The sequence below is a fragment of the Mesoplodon mirus genome (assembly GCF_964341445.2).
Source record: "Mesoplodon mirus genome assembly, chromosome: 2".
Classification (NCBI taxonomy): domain Eukaryota; kingdom Metazoa; phylum Chordata; class Mammalia; order Artiodactyla; family Ziphiidae; genus Mesoplodon; species Mesoplodon mirus.
The window spans coordinates 183,214,568-183,236,183 of NC_138977.1; the positions used below are offsets into that span (position 1 = coordinate 183,214,568).

General features: G+C 47.6%; 1 protein-coding gene across 2 annotated transcripts in view; it reads right to left on the bottom strand.

The window, feature by feature from the left end:
* The window catches only part of VSTM4 (V-set and transmembrane domain containing 4), a 90,319-nt gene that overhangs the window by 64,270 nt on the left and 4,433 nt on the right, over positions 1 to 21,616 (bottom strand). For both annotated transcript variants that reach the window (XM_082601169.1, XM_082601170.1), the window contains exons 2-3: positions 16,935 to 17,333; positions 2,437 to 2,505 (exon numbers count right to left, since the gene is read on the bottom strand). In XM_082601169.1, the coding sequence (XP_082457295.1) occupies positions 2,437 to 2,505; positions 16,935 to 17,333 (468 nt within the window). The remainder of the gene's footprint in view (positions 1 to 2,436; positions 2,506 to 16,934; positions 17,334 to 21,616) is intronic.

Below are 21,616 nucleotides of genomic sequence, written 5' to 3' on the forward strand. Positions count from 1 at the left end.
ATGCTTTTTTATTGTGCTGCAGGCACACAGCCAGGCCGAGCTAAGCCCCAGGAGGATGGATATCCGTCCTCAAGCCCTGCCGCAGCTCTCCCATCCAGGAACAAAAGGGCAAAGGCCTGGGATCAGGCGCTGGGGAATTTCAACTGTATCCCTGACCTCGCCAACGCTGTGGCTGGGTTAAAAAAGCAAAACCCATAGATGCTGCCGCCGCTGCTGCTGCTGAAATCACAGAGAAAGAGCACTTTGGACACAGCTGCTCTGAGGCAGGATACACAGTGAGAATTCCAATTTAGCCTTCCTGAAGGGACCCAATTCTCTGTGTTGAGAAGACAGTGCATGTTGGCCTACAGATTTTGTGTAGAGTCAGATCGAGAATAACCCTGATATTCTGTAGCTACACATGAATTTTAAAATATCATTAATTATACAAAGTGTTTTAGAGATGCTGATTGTGCCACAAGGCGTGTGTGGACTTCTAAATGCTACAATCCTGCCAAATATATAAAGTCTTGGGTACTGTACCACAGCATTTTCAAACTGTTCTTGGATCACTTGCACCAGAAACACCTCAAGCCCTGATGAAGTGCAAATTCTTTTATCTCTTCCTAAATATAATAATCAGATTCTTGGCAGGGGGTGGGGCAGGGTGGGGGTGCATCCCAGAGTCTGGGTTACTAACAAACCCCCCCCATGATATTCTTATGCATCTGATGATAAACAGGGCTCCTGCTGTCACGTCTGCCAGTGGCCTACCTTAGGGAGCCCCCAGGACATCTCCAGACTCCCACCTCTTCCCAGTGCCTGGGTCATAGGACAGCCTCAGAAATATGGATACATCAATTGCTTTTTCTACCGCTTCACTTTATGAGGAGGAAAGTCACACATCTCTTTGTTAACAAATAGGCATTAACTGAATGAGAGACTAAGGGAGGGAATTGGGGATTATTTTACTTGGAGGCCATCAAGTAAAGAAAAAGCCATCTACAAAACGTGCAGAAGAAAAGCAGGGAATACAAAGAATCACTGTTAAAGTGCAAGCCGAGAAATGCAATATTTATGACTTCACAACGAAACAATCCTAATGGCCTACCTAAGCGACACCTTATGGTTTGCAAACCGTGTTCATAATTATGGTTACATTTTTCTGAGAGAAAGTTCCTCAATCCACTGCTTTTAACTAGCTACTGGAAGACATAGGTTTGAATCCAAGTGCTCTCCCCCAAGGGCAGGTTCCTACACTTATTGAATTAACAAAAGGTGATGGTGAAGGCCCAAGGCACACGTCTCCTTAGATCCTCTTGGCTAGGTCCATATATCATCAAAAAATGCAATGCCTTCACAAGATGTAATCCTTCACAGTTTCTTGATCACATCTTAACATTAATCTGTTTTTGTTTTTTGTTTTACTGATCAAAGGTTCTCCCTGAGAACTCACAAAATACATTCTTTCATTGCTTATGGTCATAATCCTCAACTACTTTACAATAACAATTTCTGTGAGTTTTCCATACACTAAGGCCATATACTTTCTCAGCCTCGGCACTCTTGGCTTTTGGGGCCAGATAATTCTTTGTTGTCAGGGCTAACCTGTGCATTGGAGGATGTGTAGCAGCTTCCTTGGCTTCTACCCAATAGATGCCAGGAGCACCAAAATGCTAGTCGTGGCAACCAAAAATGTATCCAGACATTGGCAAATGTTCCCTAGAGGGATAAAATCACCTCCTGTTGAGAATCACTGCTCTAAGGCTCCAGTCTGAGTGTACTTCAGAATCACTCATAGGTCTTGTTAAAACCCAGATTGCTGAGTACCACCCCCTGAGATCCTGATTCCATAAGCAAGGGTAGCACTCAACACAATGCATCTGTAACAGCCTTCCAAGTGGTGCTGATGCTGATGTGATGCTGATGCTGGTGGTCTGAAACCAGTTTTGGAAAACACCTCCCTAAGGTCATGGCTGCATGCTGGCAACCCACGAAGAGCTTTTAACAAGTTACAACTTAATCAGAATCTCTAGAGATGTGGTGCAGGCATTAGCATTTTTAAAGCTCCCCAGTGATGCTAACATGGGTTGAATATCAATTGCTTAAGGTTTACAGATGTTTCCAGAATCCCAGACTCCTTAAGAAACCTGAGATAAAATTAGTTGCAGTAGATGTAATTTGCATTTTTATATTACTTGAAGATCCCTCCCTCATATCACCTCGGAGTAGAAATTCTGGCACAAAACAAACAACCCCAAAGTATGCAGACTGGAGCTTTCATGTCTGCTTTTTCAAAATCTGTGGGCTGATACCACCAGGGATTTCCAACCTACTCTTGAGTAAGTTTAGGGCAAGAAAACCATTTGATATTAGGGCAAAACTAAGAAGTCTATTCCTTTCCTATTATCTAAAAGTGAGGCTGCATCTTATAATAAAGAAATAAGCAATCATTACCTTCAAAAAATGCCCAGGTCTCTTTCTTTTTCTCAAACGATGAATCTTCAGATGCTTTGAGGGAAATCACTGTAAGACAAAAAAGAAATGGCATAGCATGAAGTGGAGTAGCTTATGGACCTGGCCCACCTCAGTCCAAAATAATATCATATGGTATATATGGCACTTACATTTATAAAGTAATTCTCATATTTGCAAAAACCACATTTAACTGTCACAACCCACAAGCCAGGGGAAAGTGCAATGACTTACATATAACAAGTAAGAGACCAGAGAGGGGAATTAAGTTGCTGGTACTCAGTCCAGTAGAAGCCTCACTCACCCCCATATACTTGCAAAATAAAGAGTTCCCCAGTGGGAATTCCAAGAACCAAAACATTATTTATTTTACCATTTTAGTGGACATCTTTCCAAAATGTAGTGTACTTGCCTGGGTATCCCTAGATAGAGAAGCCTGAGGTCATCTGATGACTCAGGGTCAGTGCTCTGAGCACATTCCCCATGTAAGACAGTCACACAGCTGCAAGCATCTGATTTTGAGATTATTTTGTCTGCTTTCAGTCAGTGGTTGAGCACTGAATTCACTGTGCCTGCTTTCAATTGTCAGGGGAACAGAATTAAGTTACACTATGTTAAACCTTGAACATCATACTAAAGAGTCTGGAAACATGGGAAGGTTCCACATACAGGGGTAACATAATCATAGACAAAAATCAAAAAAATTAACCTGACAGAAAAATGTAAAATGTCAGGGAATGAGAGTATTGCCCAATAGAACTTTCTGAGATGATGGAAATGTTCTGTGTCTGCAAGGCACATACAGCTGCCACTGGCCACATGCTTTTATTGAGCATGTGAAATGTGGCTTGTCCACATGGGACTAAGAAACTGAATTTGTAACTGTATTTCATTTTAATTAATTTAAATTTAAATAGCTATACTTGGTCAGTGGCTACCACACTGAAGAGCTCTAGAGAAGAGACTCTCTAAGACCCAAATAACAAGACAAAGGTGGCTGGAATAAAAATTGAATCAATATGAGAGGTAAGGAATATGGCAAAGATGGTCTGGAATTTTATTTACTGCCCCTCCAACAAACTTTTATATTATTATTGTCATGGATTCCAATTCTGAATTTTCCATCTTTATTTTTCTCCAGGTCTTGCACTGGGTATTTCCATTGATCTACCACACAGATCGCTAATCTTCTCTTCACCTGTCTCTAACCTGCTGTTAAAGCCATTCTTAAATTTAAGATTTCATTTATGGATTTTTTTTCAGTTACAGATCATCCACTTAATTCTTTTTATATATCCTAGCTCTCTGATGAATTTATCCAGCATGTTATCTAATTTTTCAACCATATTTATCACATTATTTTAATGTACATGACGGATATCTTTCACATCTGCATTGCCCATAGGCTTATTTTTATTACCCATTTTTGATTTTGATCTTGTCCCTTGATGTGCCTGATAATTTTTTAATTGAATGCCAGACGTCATATATGGAAAATCCTGTAGATTCGAGATACAATTTTATTTTCCTTGTAGGAAACTAGAGTAGGGGGATGATCACCTAATCCAATGAGGATATGAACTGTTTAGAAGCTGGGTTTCAGTTTCTATAGGATATGGTTTCTCTCTGGTTTGCCCTTACTTCAGGGATCCCCAGTAGAAAGCCTCAAGTATTTATTATAGCGCTTCCAATTTTCATCTCACTGATAGAACTCTGCTCTATCAGAGGCTCTGCTTGCCTCCTAAACAACCTGACTGTCACTTTCTGTATAACTTTTCTCAACAAGCACTGCGTAAGAACAGCTGAATTTCTTAAAGAGTTAAGCGACTCTGACAATTGGTCTCATTCACTGCTCTTCTCTGCACTCTATCTATATAGTCCTTCAGAGAACAATTAAGATAGCTGAAATACATATGCACATAGACAATTGTGTAATTATGTAATACAAACATACTTATGAAATATAAATATATAATTAGGAAAGCTGAAATAAAGATTTTTTTTCAGTATTTCTAATTGTTCTCAGAAGGAGGGCTCTGTTCTGTGGGAAAGAACCCCTCTCCCAGTAGAACCTAAATTCCTCAAAACCAGAAGCTGGTCTTCTACCTCAGTATCACCATCTTGGGACACACTGCCTGGCAGCTGGTAGGTGCCCAGTAAATAAATGAATGACCTATTTCTTTCTGACAGCCCCTCAAAGGAAGAAATCTGGACATCCAGGAATGAACTCTTAGCGGACATCTGGTCTTGCGTGTGATATTAGACATGTCAGACAATTCGTCCATCACCTTTCCTGCTTAATTTGCCCCACTCACAGCTCCTGTAATCTGCTCACTGCCAGAGCAACCGATCAGATTCCCCCTTCAAGAATTTAAACTAAGAAACAGAGTACATATGGTGGCTGTAGGCCCTGGGGTTGAAAAAGCCTGTGGACTCTGGGGTGGGCAGCCGTGTTTGGAAAACAGAAAGCACGTGGAGCAGAGGGCAGAACCTGCAGGAGGAAGGTGGAGGTGGGAGGACTTGACCTTGATGGCACTCTGGGTACCGAGAGGGCTGACGTATTATTTGCTGACCTTGAATTGCATGAGCTGCATATCCTTCAACCATCCCCAACTCTCTTCTGAATTAGCTTGAATGGGTTTTCATCTTCAACCAATTAAGCCTAGGCTGCGATAACCGCAGAGTCCTAATGAAGAGAATACCGAAATGAGAAAGAAGTGGACCTCTGAGGACCGTAGTTTTCAGGAGATCAGGGATGCCCATCATGGTCCAGAGCCTTACTACTCCAAGTGTGGTCCATGGACCAGCAGCATCAGTGTCACCTGGGAGCTTGTCAGAAGTGCAGGATTGCAGGGGACCCAACACAGATCTATTGGATCAGAATCTGCTTTTAAACCCAGATTCCCTGGATGAATCATATGCACTTTAAAGTGTGAGATGCACTGATGTACACCGGGTTGAGTTGCTGTTTGCTGGTTATGTAACCTTGGGCAAGTCACTTAACTTCCCACTGCCTGAGTTTCCCCATTTGTTATGCAGAGACGATAATAAGCTCAGGGTGAGTGTGAGAACCAGATGGGTTAATATATGTGAAATACTCAGAACAGTGCTTGAGACCTAGTGAGCCATTTTTATCCACAAGGACCTTAGCTCCGTAAGACAGGGATTTGGTCTATTTTCTTCACTGCTCTAATTCCCACACCTAAATTCTAGCATGGTCCTCTGCTATCAGTCCTTTGCCTCAGAATGTGAATCTTCAGTTGTCCAAATGGTCCATGAGAAAGAGTTCCCTGACCTTGTGGCTAAACGTCTGCAACTCAGTCGGGCTGCTATCATTCCAGCAAAAGCCACTGTCTTTGGACCACTTTTGATTCATCTTTCATTTTTTAATTTCAGAAGCTGTGGGCCCTTGATTTAGTCCAATTACAATTCCCTTCGCCTTATGTGGGATAGAAGGTAACAAGGTCTCCCCAGTGGAGTTATGGAGATGGGTGTTGAAAGAGCCAACAAGCTGGGATTCAAAGCTAAGGGGGCTCTAAGCAAGGAATTCATGGAGGTTCCTCATTTCTCTCCCGTGCAGCTGTTTTATGGGAAAGTGCAGCAACTTTGTTTGGCATATGATGATCAGCAACACCAGCCATAATCTTATCTGTTCCTACAAGAAAGAAAAATCTTTTACATGAACTCTGCCAGAGCTTTTGAAATTTTCCCAAGGTTCCATGTAGCTATCTTGTTTCAGCCGCTAATCCCGTGCTGTCTCAAAATGAATGCGATCCATTGTCAAGCCACACGTCTGCGTCCACAGACCATGCTTAAGGTGGCCTCTGTCTTGCCGCATGCTCTGAGCCCAGCCTCTCAGCCAAGAGCTAATGTGGGGGTGGGCAGTGGGCACCCCCTTGGGAAGGTTCATTACTCCAGCTGCTGGGAATAATGCCAGCCCTGCTTCCCGGGGAGCCTTGCCTCTTCCATCCTTCCTGCATCCAGAGGTCCCGTGAGGGAGGGCGGTACCAGGACCACCTCCTCCCACAAGGTGTGGGGCCTGGGAAGAGGGTAGTGCAACTGATCAGAGAAGCAGAAGGAACCCCAGTTTGGCCTCAGCACCAAACCACTCTTCTCAATACAGCTTTATCAGAAAGTGGGCCTTTTGATTTCTGACTCCTGTGCACATTCATGAATCAGTCTGGGCCACAGTATAAAAGGAGAGTGAAGAGAGCTCAAAAGCTAAGTCATCAACTGACCTATTGACTGCTTGGTAATCTCCTGGGGACCCCGGCACCCAGTGCACAGAGCCTGGCTGACCTTCTTGTGAGGTGGTGGCCCGGATAACTGAGCAGCAGGCTGTCCTGGGTCCCTCCCCAAGACAGCAGAATCCGATGAAATCTAAGAAGGGGTGGGGTGTGAGAGTCACCACGTCTCGGGCCTCTGGGAAGAACCGGTTGAAAGTGCTGCAGGATCAAACAGTCTGGAAGAACCCAGCCCAGAGGCACCGAGACAAAACGATCCTATCAGCCTCATGTCTGGAGGAAGCAGGTTGGAAAGAAAGAATCTTAGCCAAGTCCCCTTTGCTGGGACCTGCGGGGAAACCATCACTCAGAGAGGTGTGAAAACTGAGACCCTTGATTTCTGACTTGGACAGACCGTCCCACCGACTCCCCTGGGGAGGGCATGTTTCACAGGCTGTGGCAGACCATGTCCCCTGAGTTCACGCCAAGACCCTGTGACAATGCCCTCCGGCTAAGGGACCTCCTGTTTCCTTCCTGGTCTCCTGTTCACCGATGATAGAGAGCATTTACCTGAGCCTGCATTGAAGGACTGACCCCAGTCATCCAGCGAACAGATGGCTCATGATTTTTAGAGGCCCTGGGAAGACTCCCCTTCTCCCAGTATTCTTTCCTGCCTGCTCACCTATGCCTCCAGTTCCTTTAACAAAGAATCCTATAATTAAAGGAGCTTAAATTGCAACCATGGGTTACACCCAAAGTAGGGTGCACCTTTCTGACACAGAACACCTTCCGGAAGGCAGAGGTTGATGGAGAGGAGTGTAGGGAGGGCCCTGGAACAGACAGAGGAGTGAGGAAGCCACAGGGAGCAGCGGCACGGATGCGGGAAAGACTGGCCCTGAGTTTGAGAGACACACCTTCACCTTCCTATTTCTACTACCGGTTAGGCTAGGCTGAAGCATTCTCTAGGATACTATAACTCCTGATGGTAGAGGGTGTTGCCTTCACCGAGCACCTGAAGACCAAGATTTCTAAAACTTTAGTGTGTGGGAGAATTAATTAGGCCTCTTGTTAAAATGGGGATCCCCAGGCATGACCCCTGAGCTTCTAGTTCAAGGAGTTTGGGGAGGGCCTGGGAACCTGCATGATTAGGGAGCACACGGTCATGGAAATTCTGAGGCTTGAGGTCCCAGGACCCCAAGTGGAGAAGCCCTGTCTCACATACCCCTAATACAGACAGCAGTGGGCACCAAGTCCCAAGAGACATGGGAGAGGGGATTCAGGTCATGAGGAGCCAGATCCTGGGCCTCAGTCTCCCACTGAGTCCAGGTTGGGGTCCAGAACTCAGAACTCAACCAATGCTCTTCAATTTAATCCAGGGAAAATGAGAGTAACAGCAAAACCTAAGGAATAAGTCTATCACATAAGTGTTGTTTACAAAGGACTCCCAAAAGGACTCCCCTTAATAACATGTCTCAGAGCAGAGGAATACAAGGTGAAGAACACAGCTTTCAAGAAAGTTATTTTCAAAAGAGCAGACTGTCTATAAGGGCTGATGCGTCTCCCCAAGTGGCCGACTCAAACTTGGGAACTAGACAGAATTTAAGTCAGAGAGACCTTCCTCCAACGCTTATCTAGTATTTCACACCCTCTGTGCCTGATGAACACATTGCCTTAGAACACATCACTATGCTTTACTCATTTCTCCTGTTCATTGTCCGCCTCCTCCAGCAGAAGGGAAGTTCCATGCGGGCTGGAATTGCATCTGTTTTCACTTCCTGGGATCCTTCTTGGCCCATAACAAGTCATAGTTAATTTGAGCGCACAAATGAATGGAATGAATATGATGCTGTATTGGTGGATCAAGGTCTCCCAAAGAAAGCTTGGTGCTGGGACAAACTTATATTGTGGAAGGCTGGGAAGAAAGCCCAGGGCAGGGGACCCTGGCCTACCCAGCACCTTCTTTCCCATGGAAGACCTGTCTCAGAAGCAGGGGGAACACACTAGCTCACCAGGCCTTCAGGGCTGACTTCTCTGCAGTGCTCTAACTTTGGAGCTGCATGCTTTGGGTCTGTCATGATTTACTTTACGGCCTCTGAGTTCTTAGTTTCTAACAGAAAGGAAGCAGGAAGCCCAGAAACCTTAAGCATAAGGTGATTAAGCTCTTTTGAGTTGAAAGGAGAGGGGCAGAAGTTTAAGGCCCTGGACCTTGCATGTAGACCTTGCTAATTTGCACCCAGGGGGTGTAGAAAGCTGGAGAGCGGACACACCCTACCTCAGTTTCCTCAGGCAGCATTCTGCACAGATCAATGGGAAAGGGAAATCTCCAAGGACCAGAAGGGGCTGGGGATATGAAATATGCACAAGAAAAGACCCTTACATAAAATAAAGAGGAGTCAACACTTTTGCTCCAAATTCAAAAAGTAATATAGTCAGTTCACTGGCCCTTCTTATTCAATGATCAGATGGTTTCCCAAGGAAAAAACTAAATGTGGCTGTGTCCCCACTATTTATAACTGGGTCAGTGTTCTCAAGAAAGGCAACTACAACCCAGAGAGACACAGAGAACTTCTCTGTTTCTGCTCTCAGATGTTTGCCTATTGCTTCCTTTCCCCCTTGCCCCTCCAAGACTCAGGCCAAAGGCAGTCTCTCTTGGGGCCTGGACAAAGCCGTATATGTGACTAGGATCTCTGAGTGACCTGCACTGATGGGGCAGCTGATGAGAAACAGAAAAGCTCCAGCTTTGTCTATTTTAAGCCACTCTTTCCTTTGCATTCACTCTAAGACAAATTCTAGAAAACAAAGCAAAAAAGCAAACGAAAAACCATGTTAAACAGACTTCCCATTGTGACAAGGCGGTTAGATAAGAACTTCACATTCTGAGACGGAATCAGCTGCAGAATACAAAGGCCATGTGTATATCCCCACATAGCGATTAGGAAATCCTAAACCTTAGGGCTTGGTAACGGGCCCTCTCCAGACACAAGCCCAGGGTAGATCTATATATTACTCTCTTGCTACCACCTTCCACTCCTTGTTGCCATTAATTAAAATGGCATTATACCAAAGAGTCTGGACCACTCATTCAGTCCTTCATCTAAAAATTTCGTTATGGAGCCCTTCTGTGTACCAGGCACTGTGTCAGGCATGTGGGTGCATTTAAGAAGAATCTGGCAGGGTCCCTGGAGTCCAGGTCCCCGGGCAGGGCCACCACGCCAACTTTTCCTCTTATCACTGCCCACCTCAGCCCTTACCAATCACAAACATGCATCCAACCCCATTAAGTTATTTGCAAATCCCTCTTCTCCTTCATCCATATCTTTGCTCCAGCTGTTTCATCTCCTGACATGGCACGGCCCATAGTCGTCACATCCCTCCTCACCCTGTGGTCCCAGCGGAATGCCACATCCTCCAGGTGGCCTTCTCCTATTCCCCAAAGAATGTAACCTTTCTTCCGCTGACTCCCCCGTACCCGCTTCACCCTCTTGTACGGCCTTTTCATACTCTCTTTCTATTAGCTTTGTCGATAATGTCTACCAAACCTATACCCATATTGACATATGTCTCCTCCTCCAGATTGTGAGGCAGGGGACCCCAGAGGGAGGGGATCAAACCTCCCCACGCATAACTCTCTTTGGACAAAGCACAGGGACCACAGGCTCATAAACTGGGGCTCCATACATGGTGCTGAGCTTAAATTCCAATCTCTTAAACTCTTCCAAGAACATGGCAGTCGCAAGGAGCGTAGATATAATGAAGAAGTGTTTGAAGTGGTGTTTAAATTACACTCCAGTTGTGAATTTGTTCCTTTTGAGTATAGGACCTGTTGACACTTTAAACATCATGATGTGAGCTTGCTTAATTAAGCAGTAGCACTAAATGTTTCATTAATCTCATTCCTAATTATCTGTTCCACGTTTCTGGAGAAAAAGGAATTCTTTAATTTCTGCCACTGAAACTTGAAATATCGGCTCCCTGTCGTGGTACTTTCAGATCCAATTATTAAATTCCCTCTAATATTCTGGGGTTAAATAGATAAGAAATTATATTATAATTTTATCTTTGCCCCCAAATACTTTTTAGGGTAAACAGAGTTTTCTATTTGCTTTGTCCACTCCTAACATTTAAAGCTCACTTATATAATCTGAAGTCAAATAACAATTTGGCTTGTTAAAATATGTTGTTTGGGGTTAGACTGAAATACTGTTTAAATTGCAGGAGACAGCCCTTGCAAATTGCTTCTATTATTAGCATTTTCACCGGTGATGAAAACATCTCCATCTGAAAAGACGGATATTCGGTTCTGCTCAGAATATCAGACTGCTTCTGAGTCAGTGGGTGGCAGAACTGGGCTGAAAAGCCGTTGAGGACAATTTTGTACGAGGCCTGGGGAATGGGGAATCCAAGCGGTTGTACTCTTAAGACCAGAAGCTTAAAATGAATGACAATGTCACTCTTGAGAACCCCGGGGGGCTCACACGCCCTGGTGCTAAGGGCCCATGTGGCGCCCTCAAGCACAGCATCAAACTGGCCATGTCAGAGCTCAACAACTGTTAGGGACTTGTGGCACCCAGGACCGTGCTACAGCCTGCCCCTGACCGGGATCCCCAGGGACTCTCAGGCTTCATCCCGGAAATCCTCCTGAAGAAAATCCAGGCTTAGGAACTGGCCCAGCCTCCCATTCCCACACCCACACCAGGGCTGTCCTTGCACTTAGAACTCTCCAGGGTCTGCGTGTCCTGGGAGGGACCAGGCCACATCAGTGCCTGAGGAGGACAGGGATGGGGGGTCACAGGGACATCAAGCAGGATGGAGAAGGCACAAAGGTAGGGAGACCCCCAAAGCTTGGGGAGCAGAGACAGCAAAGGGAGGTCAAGGGATTACTAAAGAAAGCGGGCACAAAACACAACGGGCAAGTGCCTGGACATGGGGACGTGGGGCAGACAGGGTGAAGGGCGTGTGGAGAGGCAACAAGACCTGCCGTACCAGCTTAGGGAAGACGGCGGGCTTAATTTAAACTGCACGCCTGAGGCATAGCAAGTACCAGTCAGCGCTGAGTGCGGAGAACAAACGCAGGGTCAGACACTACCTCTGTGTCTACAGGGACAGAGGAAAGCGAACTTCAGAAAGCATCACAATTTGCCAAGAAATTGACCACAAGTAGCTATCGGACTGCTTCTGAAATAACGAAAGTGCTTTTGCACCTATAGGAGAGAGGTTGGCCCCCTAAAATAGCAAGCTTCAACTCAATTCGAAAGTGATATTGGAATTTACCCCAAAGAGAACAGCTTGTCTCCACGTCTAGGGACGTGTTATGCTCTCAGGACGTATTAGGACAGAAATCCTTTTTTAAGTTGTTGGACCCAACTACTTAAAAAGCAAAGCTGTTAGTTATTTCTTTTGGCCTAAAGGAACCAAGAACTTTTGGAAAACTCTGCACTAGTCTATCTATGAAGCCTCCAGCTCAGAAAACCTTGAACAGCCCAAGCATAAATAAGGCACCCCTTAGAGAGAGACCCCGCTGAGCAGCTTCATCTCCCTGTTGGAAATTACCCCGAACCCCTGCTCGTGCTCCCTTTATTTCCATCCTGACTTCCCTGTTCCACCAACTCCAGCCTTGCTCAGCCTGCTCAGTGCTAGGGACAGGGCACTCAGGACCTGACCTCCCCATATTCTTGGGTTCGGGCAGGGCAGGACCACGCAGTTCATTTCCTCCTATTTCACCTACAGCGAGACCCACCCCTGCATCTCACCTGCTCATGATAAATGAGCCAGAAGCTGTTACCTAGAGATGGTTGTCATCAGAAAGGAGGACACAGGGCTCACCAGGCTGCCAGGATTAAGGTCAATGCACCTCAGTCCTGCCTGGAACACTGTGCACCTCTAGATTTCCCAAAGATTGACTTTTTGCACTCCTGGGAAGAAACTGCTACATCTTCGCTCTGCAGTGCTGCTCTCCTACTGAAAACACTTTGCCTTTTCCAGACCACCAGGGGGCTGGCCCAGAGGAGCCTGTTCCAAACACCAAGTCTGCTGCCCCCAATACTGGTGTTTCCCAGGGCTTCACCCTTGGCCCCTGTCCCTTGGGAATCCCCTTGGGGATTTTACCCACCCCCGTGGTTTCACCTGCCTGACTCAGAATCAGTTCTCACTGGCCAGATCAGATGGGCGCTTCAGCTCCACATTTCTGCGTGCTTACTGGACATCAGTGCGGGATGGCCTCCAGCCAACGTCACTCTCAATTCCTCTGTGGCCAGCTTCATCTCTTATGCTCCCTTTGTCAGCCGTGGGCACCGTCCTGCACACACTGAGTTAGACTCCTGGGTATCATCCCAAAGCTTTCTCCCTTCCTTGCACCCAGTTATTAAAAACTTCTTATTTGACCTCCAATGTCTCTCCATTCCTCCTGCCAAACTTTGCATCATTTCAAGCCTGAGCAAATACAAAAGACTCTGCCTCTTCACCCTGTAGTCTGATTCCCCCAAATCCATGTCCCAAGCAGCCAACAGAGGAGTCTGTCAAAAGACTTTAAACGCTTCTCAGGGTTTCCAAGGACGAAAGCAGAGATTCCCCAAAATGCCTGATGATAAAATCATCTAGACTGGATGTTAAATATTCAAATTCCAACCCAGACCTAATAGACTAGAATCTCCAGCATGTTAACAATGGCCCCTTATCATTAGGCAAGGTTGAGAATGCTGGCCTACAAAATCAAGTGTAAATTCCTTAATATTCAGTACAGGCCCCTCCACGATCAGCCCTGCCTGCCTCCCCTCGTTACCCACTGCCGGCCCGACCTTCCAGTTCAGGCGCCAGCAGTCCTGACCCACGGCTGTAGGGCCCTCCATCCACTGATTTACCGTCCCCTCTGGCTCCCTGCCCCACATAAACAGCCAGTGTCCGCTCAAGCACTGCCCCCTGCCTCATCCTTAGGAGCCCTCCTGTGCATGTGCACAATGCTCCATGCACACCTTTATCACTGCACCTGACTCTGTGACATCGTATCTGTTTCTCTATCTGCCACCCTCTAAACAGATCCGCCCCTGTGTCCCCAAGTTTCCAGCAGAGCAGATGCACCATAAAATAAATGCCCACTGAGTGAGAGATAAATGAATCCACCGAGCGCCGCGGAACACTGTAGGCCGTATTATTTTCCAATGCAATGTCTTCGCTGAAGCTTCCTCAGCTGAACTGATCGTCTCTCTGAAGGCTGCCACTCATTTCCTCATCACGTTTGCTCCTCTTCTCTAGATTGAATCTATCTTTCTGAAAGTGAGGTTCCCCAAACGGACGGTGTAGTCCACATTAGTGTCTCCCTAGCACACTACACATGACACAACCAACTTCCTTCTCAGGGACACCAGGCCAACTTACGGTGTGCGGAGGGAAATAACACAGGCTGTTCCTGCTGCCATATCACCCTGCAGATGCGCATCTAATTCACCACCGACGTCACCAAAGTCCCTTCACAGAGAGCCTCCCGTTGACTCTCCAACACTGCCTGTGATTCGTTTTCCCCAAATGTATCACTCTGCCATTTTCCAAATTGAACCTCATTCTGTTATTTCCTGCTTGTATTTCTTACCTCCCTGGATTCCCTTTTCATTATGTTTTACTCCTTGCTGATGTTAAAAACTTCCCAATTTTGTACTTTCTGTAAAGTTCATTAAGGTGATGTGTGCCCCCTTTTCAATGTCACTGATAAGACAATTAAATGAAATCAAACCTAACATCAACCCCCCTGGAAACCGCTCCAGAGGGTTCCAACACCATGTGTCACTTAGGGTTTCTGGATCCATGTCCTCTGCAGGCAGGGCTTCTGGCTCAGTGAAATGGTCACATGGCATAAGCAACTGAAGAAACTGTGTAACATTCCTTGTCTTTCCTTCTACCTCTGTGTGATAAAAATGACACTAAGTTCACGTGGTATGACAGGTTCTCTAAAATAAGCCAAGTGTGACTCCATTGTCACCCAGAGGATCACACATTTTCATTCTTCATTATTTATCATATTGTTTGGTACCAACAACACTGAAGGCAGGATCTCCCCCCACCCACAATCTCATACATATGCGGTTTCCAGACAAACCCCAATTTACTACTTCCCTATTCCTCAACATCCCCAATTCTCCGGCTTCCCTGGTGGCGCAGTGGTTGAGAGCCTGCCTGCCGATGCAGGGGACACGGGTTCGTGCCCCGGTCCGGGAAGATCCCACATGCCGCAGAGCAGCTGGGTCCGTGAGCCATGGCCGCTGAGCCTGCGTGTCTGGAGCCTGTGCTCCACAACGGGAGAGGCCACAACAGTGAGAGGCCCGCATACCACAAAAAAAAAAAAACCACCAATTCTCCATCATATTTTAATAATTTGCACAGTTAAAACATAAAATGGCAACTTATGCTTTGTCCCAAATTAATATAGCCAATATTTTTTTAGCCCCATACTTTCAGAGGTGGAAAAAAGTCATGACAAATTTATTTATTAACATAGTTTTTTTTCCCAATAATTGCTACTTTTTTTTTTTTTTTTCACCACACACACACACATGCTCAAGGACTTACTCTGATTCGGGGGAAACTCAAAAACATACAGAGTAAAATAAAGCAAGTAACACTGCAATTATGGGGGAAATTGTTATTTGGTCTGTTCTTAAATTTCTGTTCGTTTTTCATTTTGCATGACACTGGTAAAGCACTCTGCAAGCACGTGGCTAACGAGCTGGACTTTGTCAGGAGCCAGCATCTCAGGGACCAGCAGGGATGTGACAGGCTGCGGTTTACACACAATTCCCTGGACACGCCTTGTAACTCCACCCCTTCCTCTTCCACCCATAAAAGCAAATCAAAGTACCGAGAAGTGGGGAAAAGAGATTAGTTCCACTGAAGTCTTAAGAGCCACCTCAGGTTTTTGCAGCACGTACCCAAATAAATGTTCTAGAAGGAACCCAGCTTCATTCACTGAAAGCAGACGCACATGAAATAACAGACTTGATGACGGCACTCACTTGAACGTAGGAAATCTTTTTATCTGTTCTAACTGGCAGAGCGGTCGTCACTGCCGAGAGATTTACTACACGGCTCCGGAATACACCCAGACATAAAAATTCAAAGGGCATATATAAGATCTTATGTTTCAGAGCCAAGTAATATCCAGAGTGGATTCCCTCCTTAGCCTGTGGTCATCCGATGTATTTTTCTATTTTCTGTGCCAAAATACATATTTATATTAATAGTCATTTGTTTTCTTGAATTAATTTGCTTAAGGAGAAAAAGTGCACAACATTTCAGATGATATATCATTCCGTGCTTAAGAACATTAAAATAAGCGAACTCCAAAGACAAATGAAGTTGGACTATCCAGGTAAATTATTTACTTTAACATACAGGATATTAAAAATGCCTATTCACAACAGAGTTTTATCCCTTCAACATCACTAATGCCTTTAATATTATATGACATGTACACAACAAAATTAGATTCTTTTTCACACTTGGGATCATCAGCTTTACTCTGTGATTCTCTTGATCTTCTACCAGACCAAATTCAGGTTCCAAGCACTCCAAGATGTAATTTTAGTACACAGTAGCCAGTTTTATTAAAATTGTGAGAGGTGTCTTCTTGAATGGAACATCAGTGGCAAAAAATGATAGCCCTCAAATATGGCACTTAGTAGCTAAGATGTTCCGGAACGCGGCCCACGCCTATCTGTCTCCAGGAAGGGAGGGCCACCTCTGGTCCCTTGCCCACTTTCCGATGAATTTCTCAGTGAGCTGTTGCCAGAGGCTTGGATCAGTTCCTCTGGGCGATGGGTCAGAGCCACTCAGGCTGCCCGGCTCTGAGGCCTGGCAACTCACATCAGGCATCAGGACCTCCCAATGCGGGCCTCCTCCCATAGTGCCCGGCACCCTGCCAGGCAAAGCGATCAAGGCTGTGCAGATCTGAGCTGGAGGCAAAGAACACAGCCAGACCAATCTTTCAGCTGCAAAACAGGTTTTGGCCAGGGGTGGGTTGGGTGGCATGGGGCCAGACACTTGCCCCTTTCTGTTCAGCCTTCCACGCCTATAATACAAGTTAGCCACAGCATCCATGTAAAGATCTATCCTCATTCCCATGGCCTGCCTCATACGGCTTGGCCCTTAGAGGCCAAAAAGATGTGTTCTAGCTCAGCAGAGCCGTCCTGGAGGCCACTGCCTGGCCAGCTGGAGGGAGGCCCACGGACCTGTCACCCTACCACTCTCCCCAGAGAGTGGATGCACCCTTACCTCTCATTTCTGTCGCCGAGGAGCCGTTGGACCAAGCTGTCCACTTATTCCTGTGCTTGCTGATTTCCTGGACTTTGCACACGTAATGCCCTTGATCGGCTGGCCGGAGGGTCAAGACGGAGAGGGTGTAGAGCACGCCGCGCCGCTCCTCGAGGAGGCGCAGCCTCTGACGGTAGGCGCTGCGGCTGAAGTTCCCATAGTACTGCACCACCCGGAGCTTGGTCATCTTAACCATCAGGGCCTCCTGGGAGTCCGGGCGTGCAAAGAACCAGCGCACGGCCAGCAAGCTGTCCTTCCGCCTCTTCTGGGAGACGTGGCAGAGGAGAGTAGCATTTTCCCCCTCCAGGTAGTCAACCACGGGCCCCGGGGACACGGTGACATTGAGGGCCCCACAGACCTCTGCAGAGGAAAAAGGAAAGAAGAAAATGAGGAAGGCCACCGCCTTTCCCCAGGTGAAAACACATGGCATCTTCTCTCCAGGAGCCCGGTTGGTCTGCGTGGCCAGAGAGGTGGGCCGCCCCCATCCCCTCTATGCTCACTCCGCCTTCTCGAAAGAGCCCTCCTTGGGGTGTGGAGTGTGCCCCTGTGGGCACCCATGTCCTCATCTAGGAGATGATCCCAGCCAAGCGGGATGCCATGGACCACCTGGCCCAGATGTTGTTTTTTTTTTAATTAGTTGCTGACATTTAAAATTCAGGAGATATCATATAAAGATTTGGATTTGGGGAAGCTCTTAAAAATTTCCAGCTCACATCCAGTTCCCCCTCCCCACCTGCCTCCCAAGGCCTGCTTCCATCAGTTTCATCACCTTCCTGAGTAGAAAATGCTGTAGCCCCTTTCCCTGTCTCAGGTATTTCAACTGTAACCAAGGCAGATGATCAGTATTGGTCAGGTGGGTGTTAAACTAGTACCAGGAAGCTGGAATGACAGGGGTGTCTCAGTTTCTTGTTCCAAGTCTCTTAGGACCATGATCCATGGTCAAGGAGTTGAAGTGCAAGAATAAAGAATGAAGGAGCCCAGGAGCAGGGAGGGGTGCCAGACTCTCCCGGCAACCCAAAAGATGCTCCAGGATTCCAGGCCCAGGCCGCTACTTCCTGTCCTTTGGCTTCTTAGTTAGGGCTGCCCCTCCTAGCCGTCATTCTGCCCCAAGCTGACTTTTGAGAGTGCCACTCCCTGGCCACCCAAGATCATCCAGCGTAGCCGCCCTCACAGAGGCCTTCTCCCAGGAGACGCGCTGCATGGCGTCTGCAAGGATTGTGCAGTGCGGCGGTGCAGCCCCGGAGCTCACAGTCGGGGGAACCTCCCCCTGGCAGGCAGAGCCCAGAAAGGGACAGGATGCCCAGAGCTTCCTTCTGTCCAAGCTGGGCTGTCTTCTCACCAGGTCCCACATCGTCACCCCTGCGCTGCCCAGCACATGACTCCAGGAAGCACCATTTCCTGCCCACTCCAGTGTTCGAGCAGGTGCCCCCAAGGTCATCCCAAATTACAAATGGCCCCCAAACACCGCCTTCTGGTCACATGAAGGGACTTGGGCCCTGATGGCAGAGTCACCCAAAGCTTTGAACTCTGGTCAGTGCTGCAGGTAAGCAAGGAGGAAGGATGAGAAAGGGAGCAAAGATTTGGATCTTCTACTGTGAAGAGGCTGTGAGTCAACAAGGTGAGGCCCTGTGTGTGTTGGGGTGGTAGTTATTGGGGGGGAGTGTGACCTACAAAGTATCCTTCATCGTAAAAACCCAGGCAATAAGCTCATCCTTATGTATGGTTTCCGCTATTGATTTAATAAACTAAACACCTTGAGAGATATGACTTGAGGGTCAATTTCATTTCATTTTCTTTCTCATCTCTTAAAAGCCAGGCCACCAGGACACTCCAGGATACTCCAAGATCCTTAACTCAATCACACCCATGAAGCACCTTTTGCCATATAAGGTGACATTCATAGTTCCAGGGATGAGGACACAGACATCTTTGGGGGTCATTATTCAACTCACTGCACTGTGATAGTCTTTTGTCACCATAAAAAAAAAAAAAGATGGAAGTGAATTCAGAAGAAAAAGGTTGATGCTTGGCTGGACTCAGCTCTTTGTGGACAAGAACGAGGTCTTCTAGGTCTACAGTGACAAAGGACAAAGCCGCCCAGGGAGATACTCGGGGAATGCAGATCAACAGGTAACCAAGGAAGGCACACGCTCCCGAGTAACAATCTCACTGTCCGCACAAGTCACTCACGCGGACAAAAAGAGGAGGAACTGCCCTTACCGTCTCCCCGCACCTCACCCCCCCCGCCCCCACCCTGCCCACACACCATGTTAAATTAGTCCAAAAGCATTTTCCCCGAATGCCAGGATCCAGGCTGAAGCTCACACGGGTTCCACAGCAGGAGTTCCCTGGTGAGTGGCCACACAGCCGGGAACACAAGGCTGACCCCACTCCACTAGCTGCCCGGGGCTTTGGCAGGTCGAGAGCAGCAGAGATGGAGCAGCTGGCTTCCAGAACTGAAGTCCTGCTCTGCCCGCCCCCGAGGGCTCTCCACTGGAGGCAAGGAGAGCTGGGGAAGGCAGGAAATTGAAACAATATGGACGGGATGAGAGCACAGCCAGGACCCCACACCCTAGTCTCCTCCTATTAATGCTGCATGAAGGAGGGATTATTTATAGTGACTGAAACCAGGAGAATGTGCCAAGTGCTCCGGTCCCCATGAGAGGCCAGATTCCATCCTAGAGGCGAACCAGTAACTCTTCCTCTTCTGCAGCTCAGGCCGAGTCAGCAGCTCCCAGGAAAGGGAACGGACGGAACTATCTTCCCCAGAGGAACCCTCGTTCTTTCCTTACTAGTGTGCCTCTCTGCCTTCAGTTAGCCCCATACTCTCTTACAAATGGCCCAGGCACGTTTCTCCCACTGTAGTGCAAGACCCTTGTTACGGGCTGAATGGCGTCCCCTGCAAATTCCTATACTGAAGCCCGAATCCCCAGGACCTCTGAATGGGACTGTATTGGAGAGGAAACCTTATAGAGAGATGACTAAGTTAAAATGAGGCCCAGGGCTTCCCTGGTGGCGCGGTGGTTGAGAGTCCGCCTGCCGATGCAGGGGACACGGGTTCGTGCCCCGGTCCGGGAAGATCCCACATGCCGCGGAACGGCTGGGCCCGTGAGCCATGGCCACTGGGCCTCGCGTCCAGAGCCTGTGCTCCGCAACGAGAGAGGCCACAACAGTGAGAGGCCCGCGTACCACAAAAAAAAAGAGAAAAAAAAAATGAGGCCCATAAGGTGTACCCCAATCCAACGTGACCGGTGTCCTTATAATGAGGGGAGATTAGGACGCAGACACAGACAGAGGAAAGACCATGTGAAGACACAGGGAGAAGACAGCCATCTATAGGCCAAGTAAAGAGACCTCAGAAGACACCAACCCTGCAGACACCTTGACCTCAGACTTCGGGCCTCTAGAATTGGGAGAAACAAAATTCTGTTGTTGAAGCCCCCTGTCTGTGGCATTTTGTGATAGCAGCCCTAGTGAACCAATACAACCTTGCTCTCAGGAAGGTTCATTTCAGGCCTAGTCCTACCACCAGCCCGAATATTTACACCCACTTTCAATGAGAGTGTATGGGGGTGGGACTGAAACGATGATGCTCACAGGCTCCTCGGCAGCATTAAGCTTTGCTAGAAGACACAGGCTCTCAGGTTGTGTAGATCGCTGTGCCTGCAATGCCCTTTCTCAGAAAGCTGGTGCCCCAGCTAATGCCCTCCCCTTGACACTGGAAGTGACTACCTTAAGCCCAGGGAACACAACTCAGCTCTCAGGCACGCAGCTGTGAGAGGTGGCATTGCTTGAGGAAGGGGAGAAAATGCAGATAGAGGACCCAGTGCTTGGCCAATGTTAGCTGAGCTGGATGTTTAAATACTAGGAGAGGGCATCACACAGCTTCTGCCCCATGCCAGTCATCAGGCTGCAGAGGGGCCAAGAGGCAGGCAGTGGAGGCAGGCTGACTAGAGTGAGGGGCCGGGGCTGGGGGGTGGGGGTTCAGGCCTTTCCCTTCTGGGTTTCCACACCTTGCAGGGCAGAGGGGCAAGGCAAGCAAACATGGGCCAAGCCAACTACAAGACAGGGGAGGTGGGGTGTCACTAGACCCTCTGACACCAGGTAAGGTAAGGGAGCAGCCCGGGGCAGGGCAGAGCCTCCCCTCTCCTGGCCAAGGAGGGAGAAGCATCGAAGTCATTCTAGTCTGGAGAAGTTAATTTCTTGCTTTCTGACCCTGCACTGCAGGGAAATGAGGTGGGAGGTAGATCCCCCACCCCCATCCCCTGGCCACCTCCACATTCAGTGCTCCGCTTCCTCCAGCTTACACCCCAGCTTATGCTTTGTTCACTTAATCACTCAACAAATAGTTGCTGAGAACTGCCATGTACCAGACACTGTGAGAAGAAGACACATCCCTAACTTTGCAGAGCTGAGAGTCCAGTGGGCTAGGCACTGGTCATCAGGAAAAAGACACAGGAGAATGTGACTACAAACAGCAACACATGCTACAGAGAAAAGGTGCGGGGCTTATGAAAATCAGGGTGAGAGACTTCCTTCGTGGCGCAGTGGTTAAGAATCCGCCTGCCAATGCACGGAACACGGGTTTGAGCCCTGGTCCGGGGATATCCCACATGCCACGGAGCAGCTAAGCCTGTGTGCCA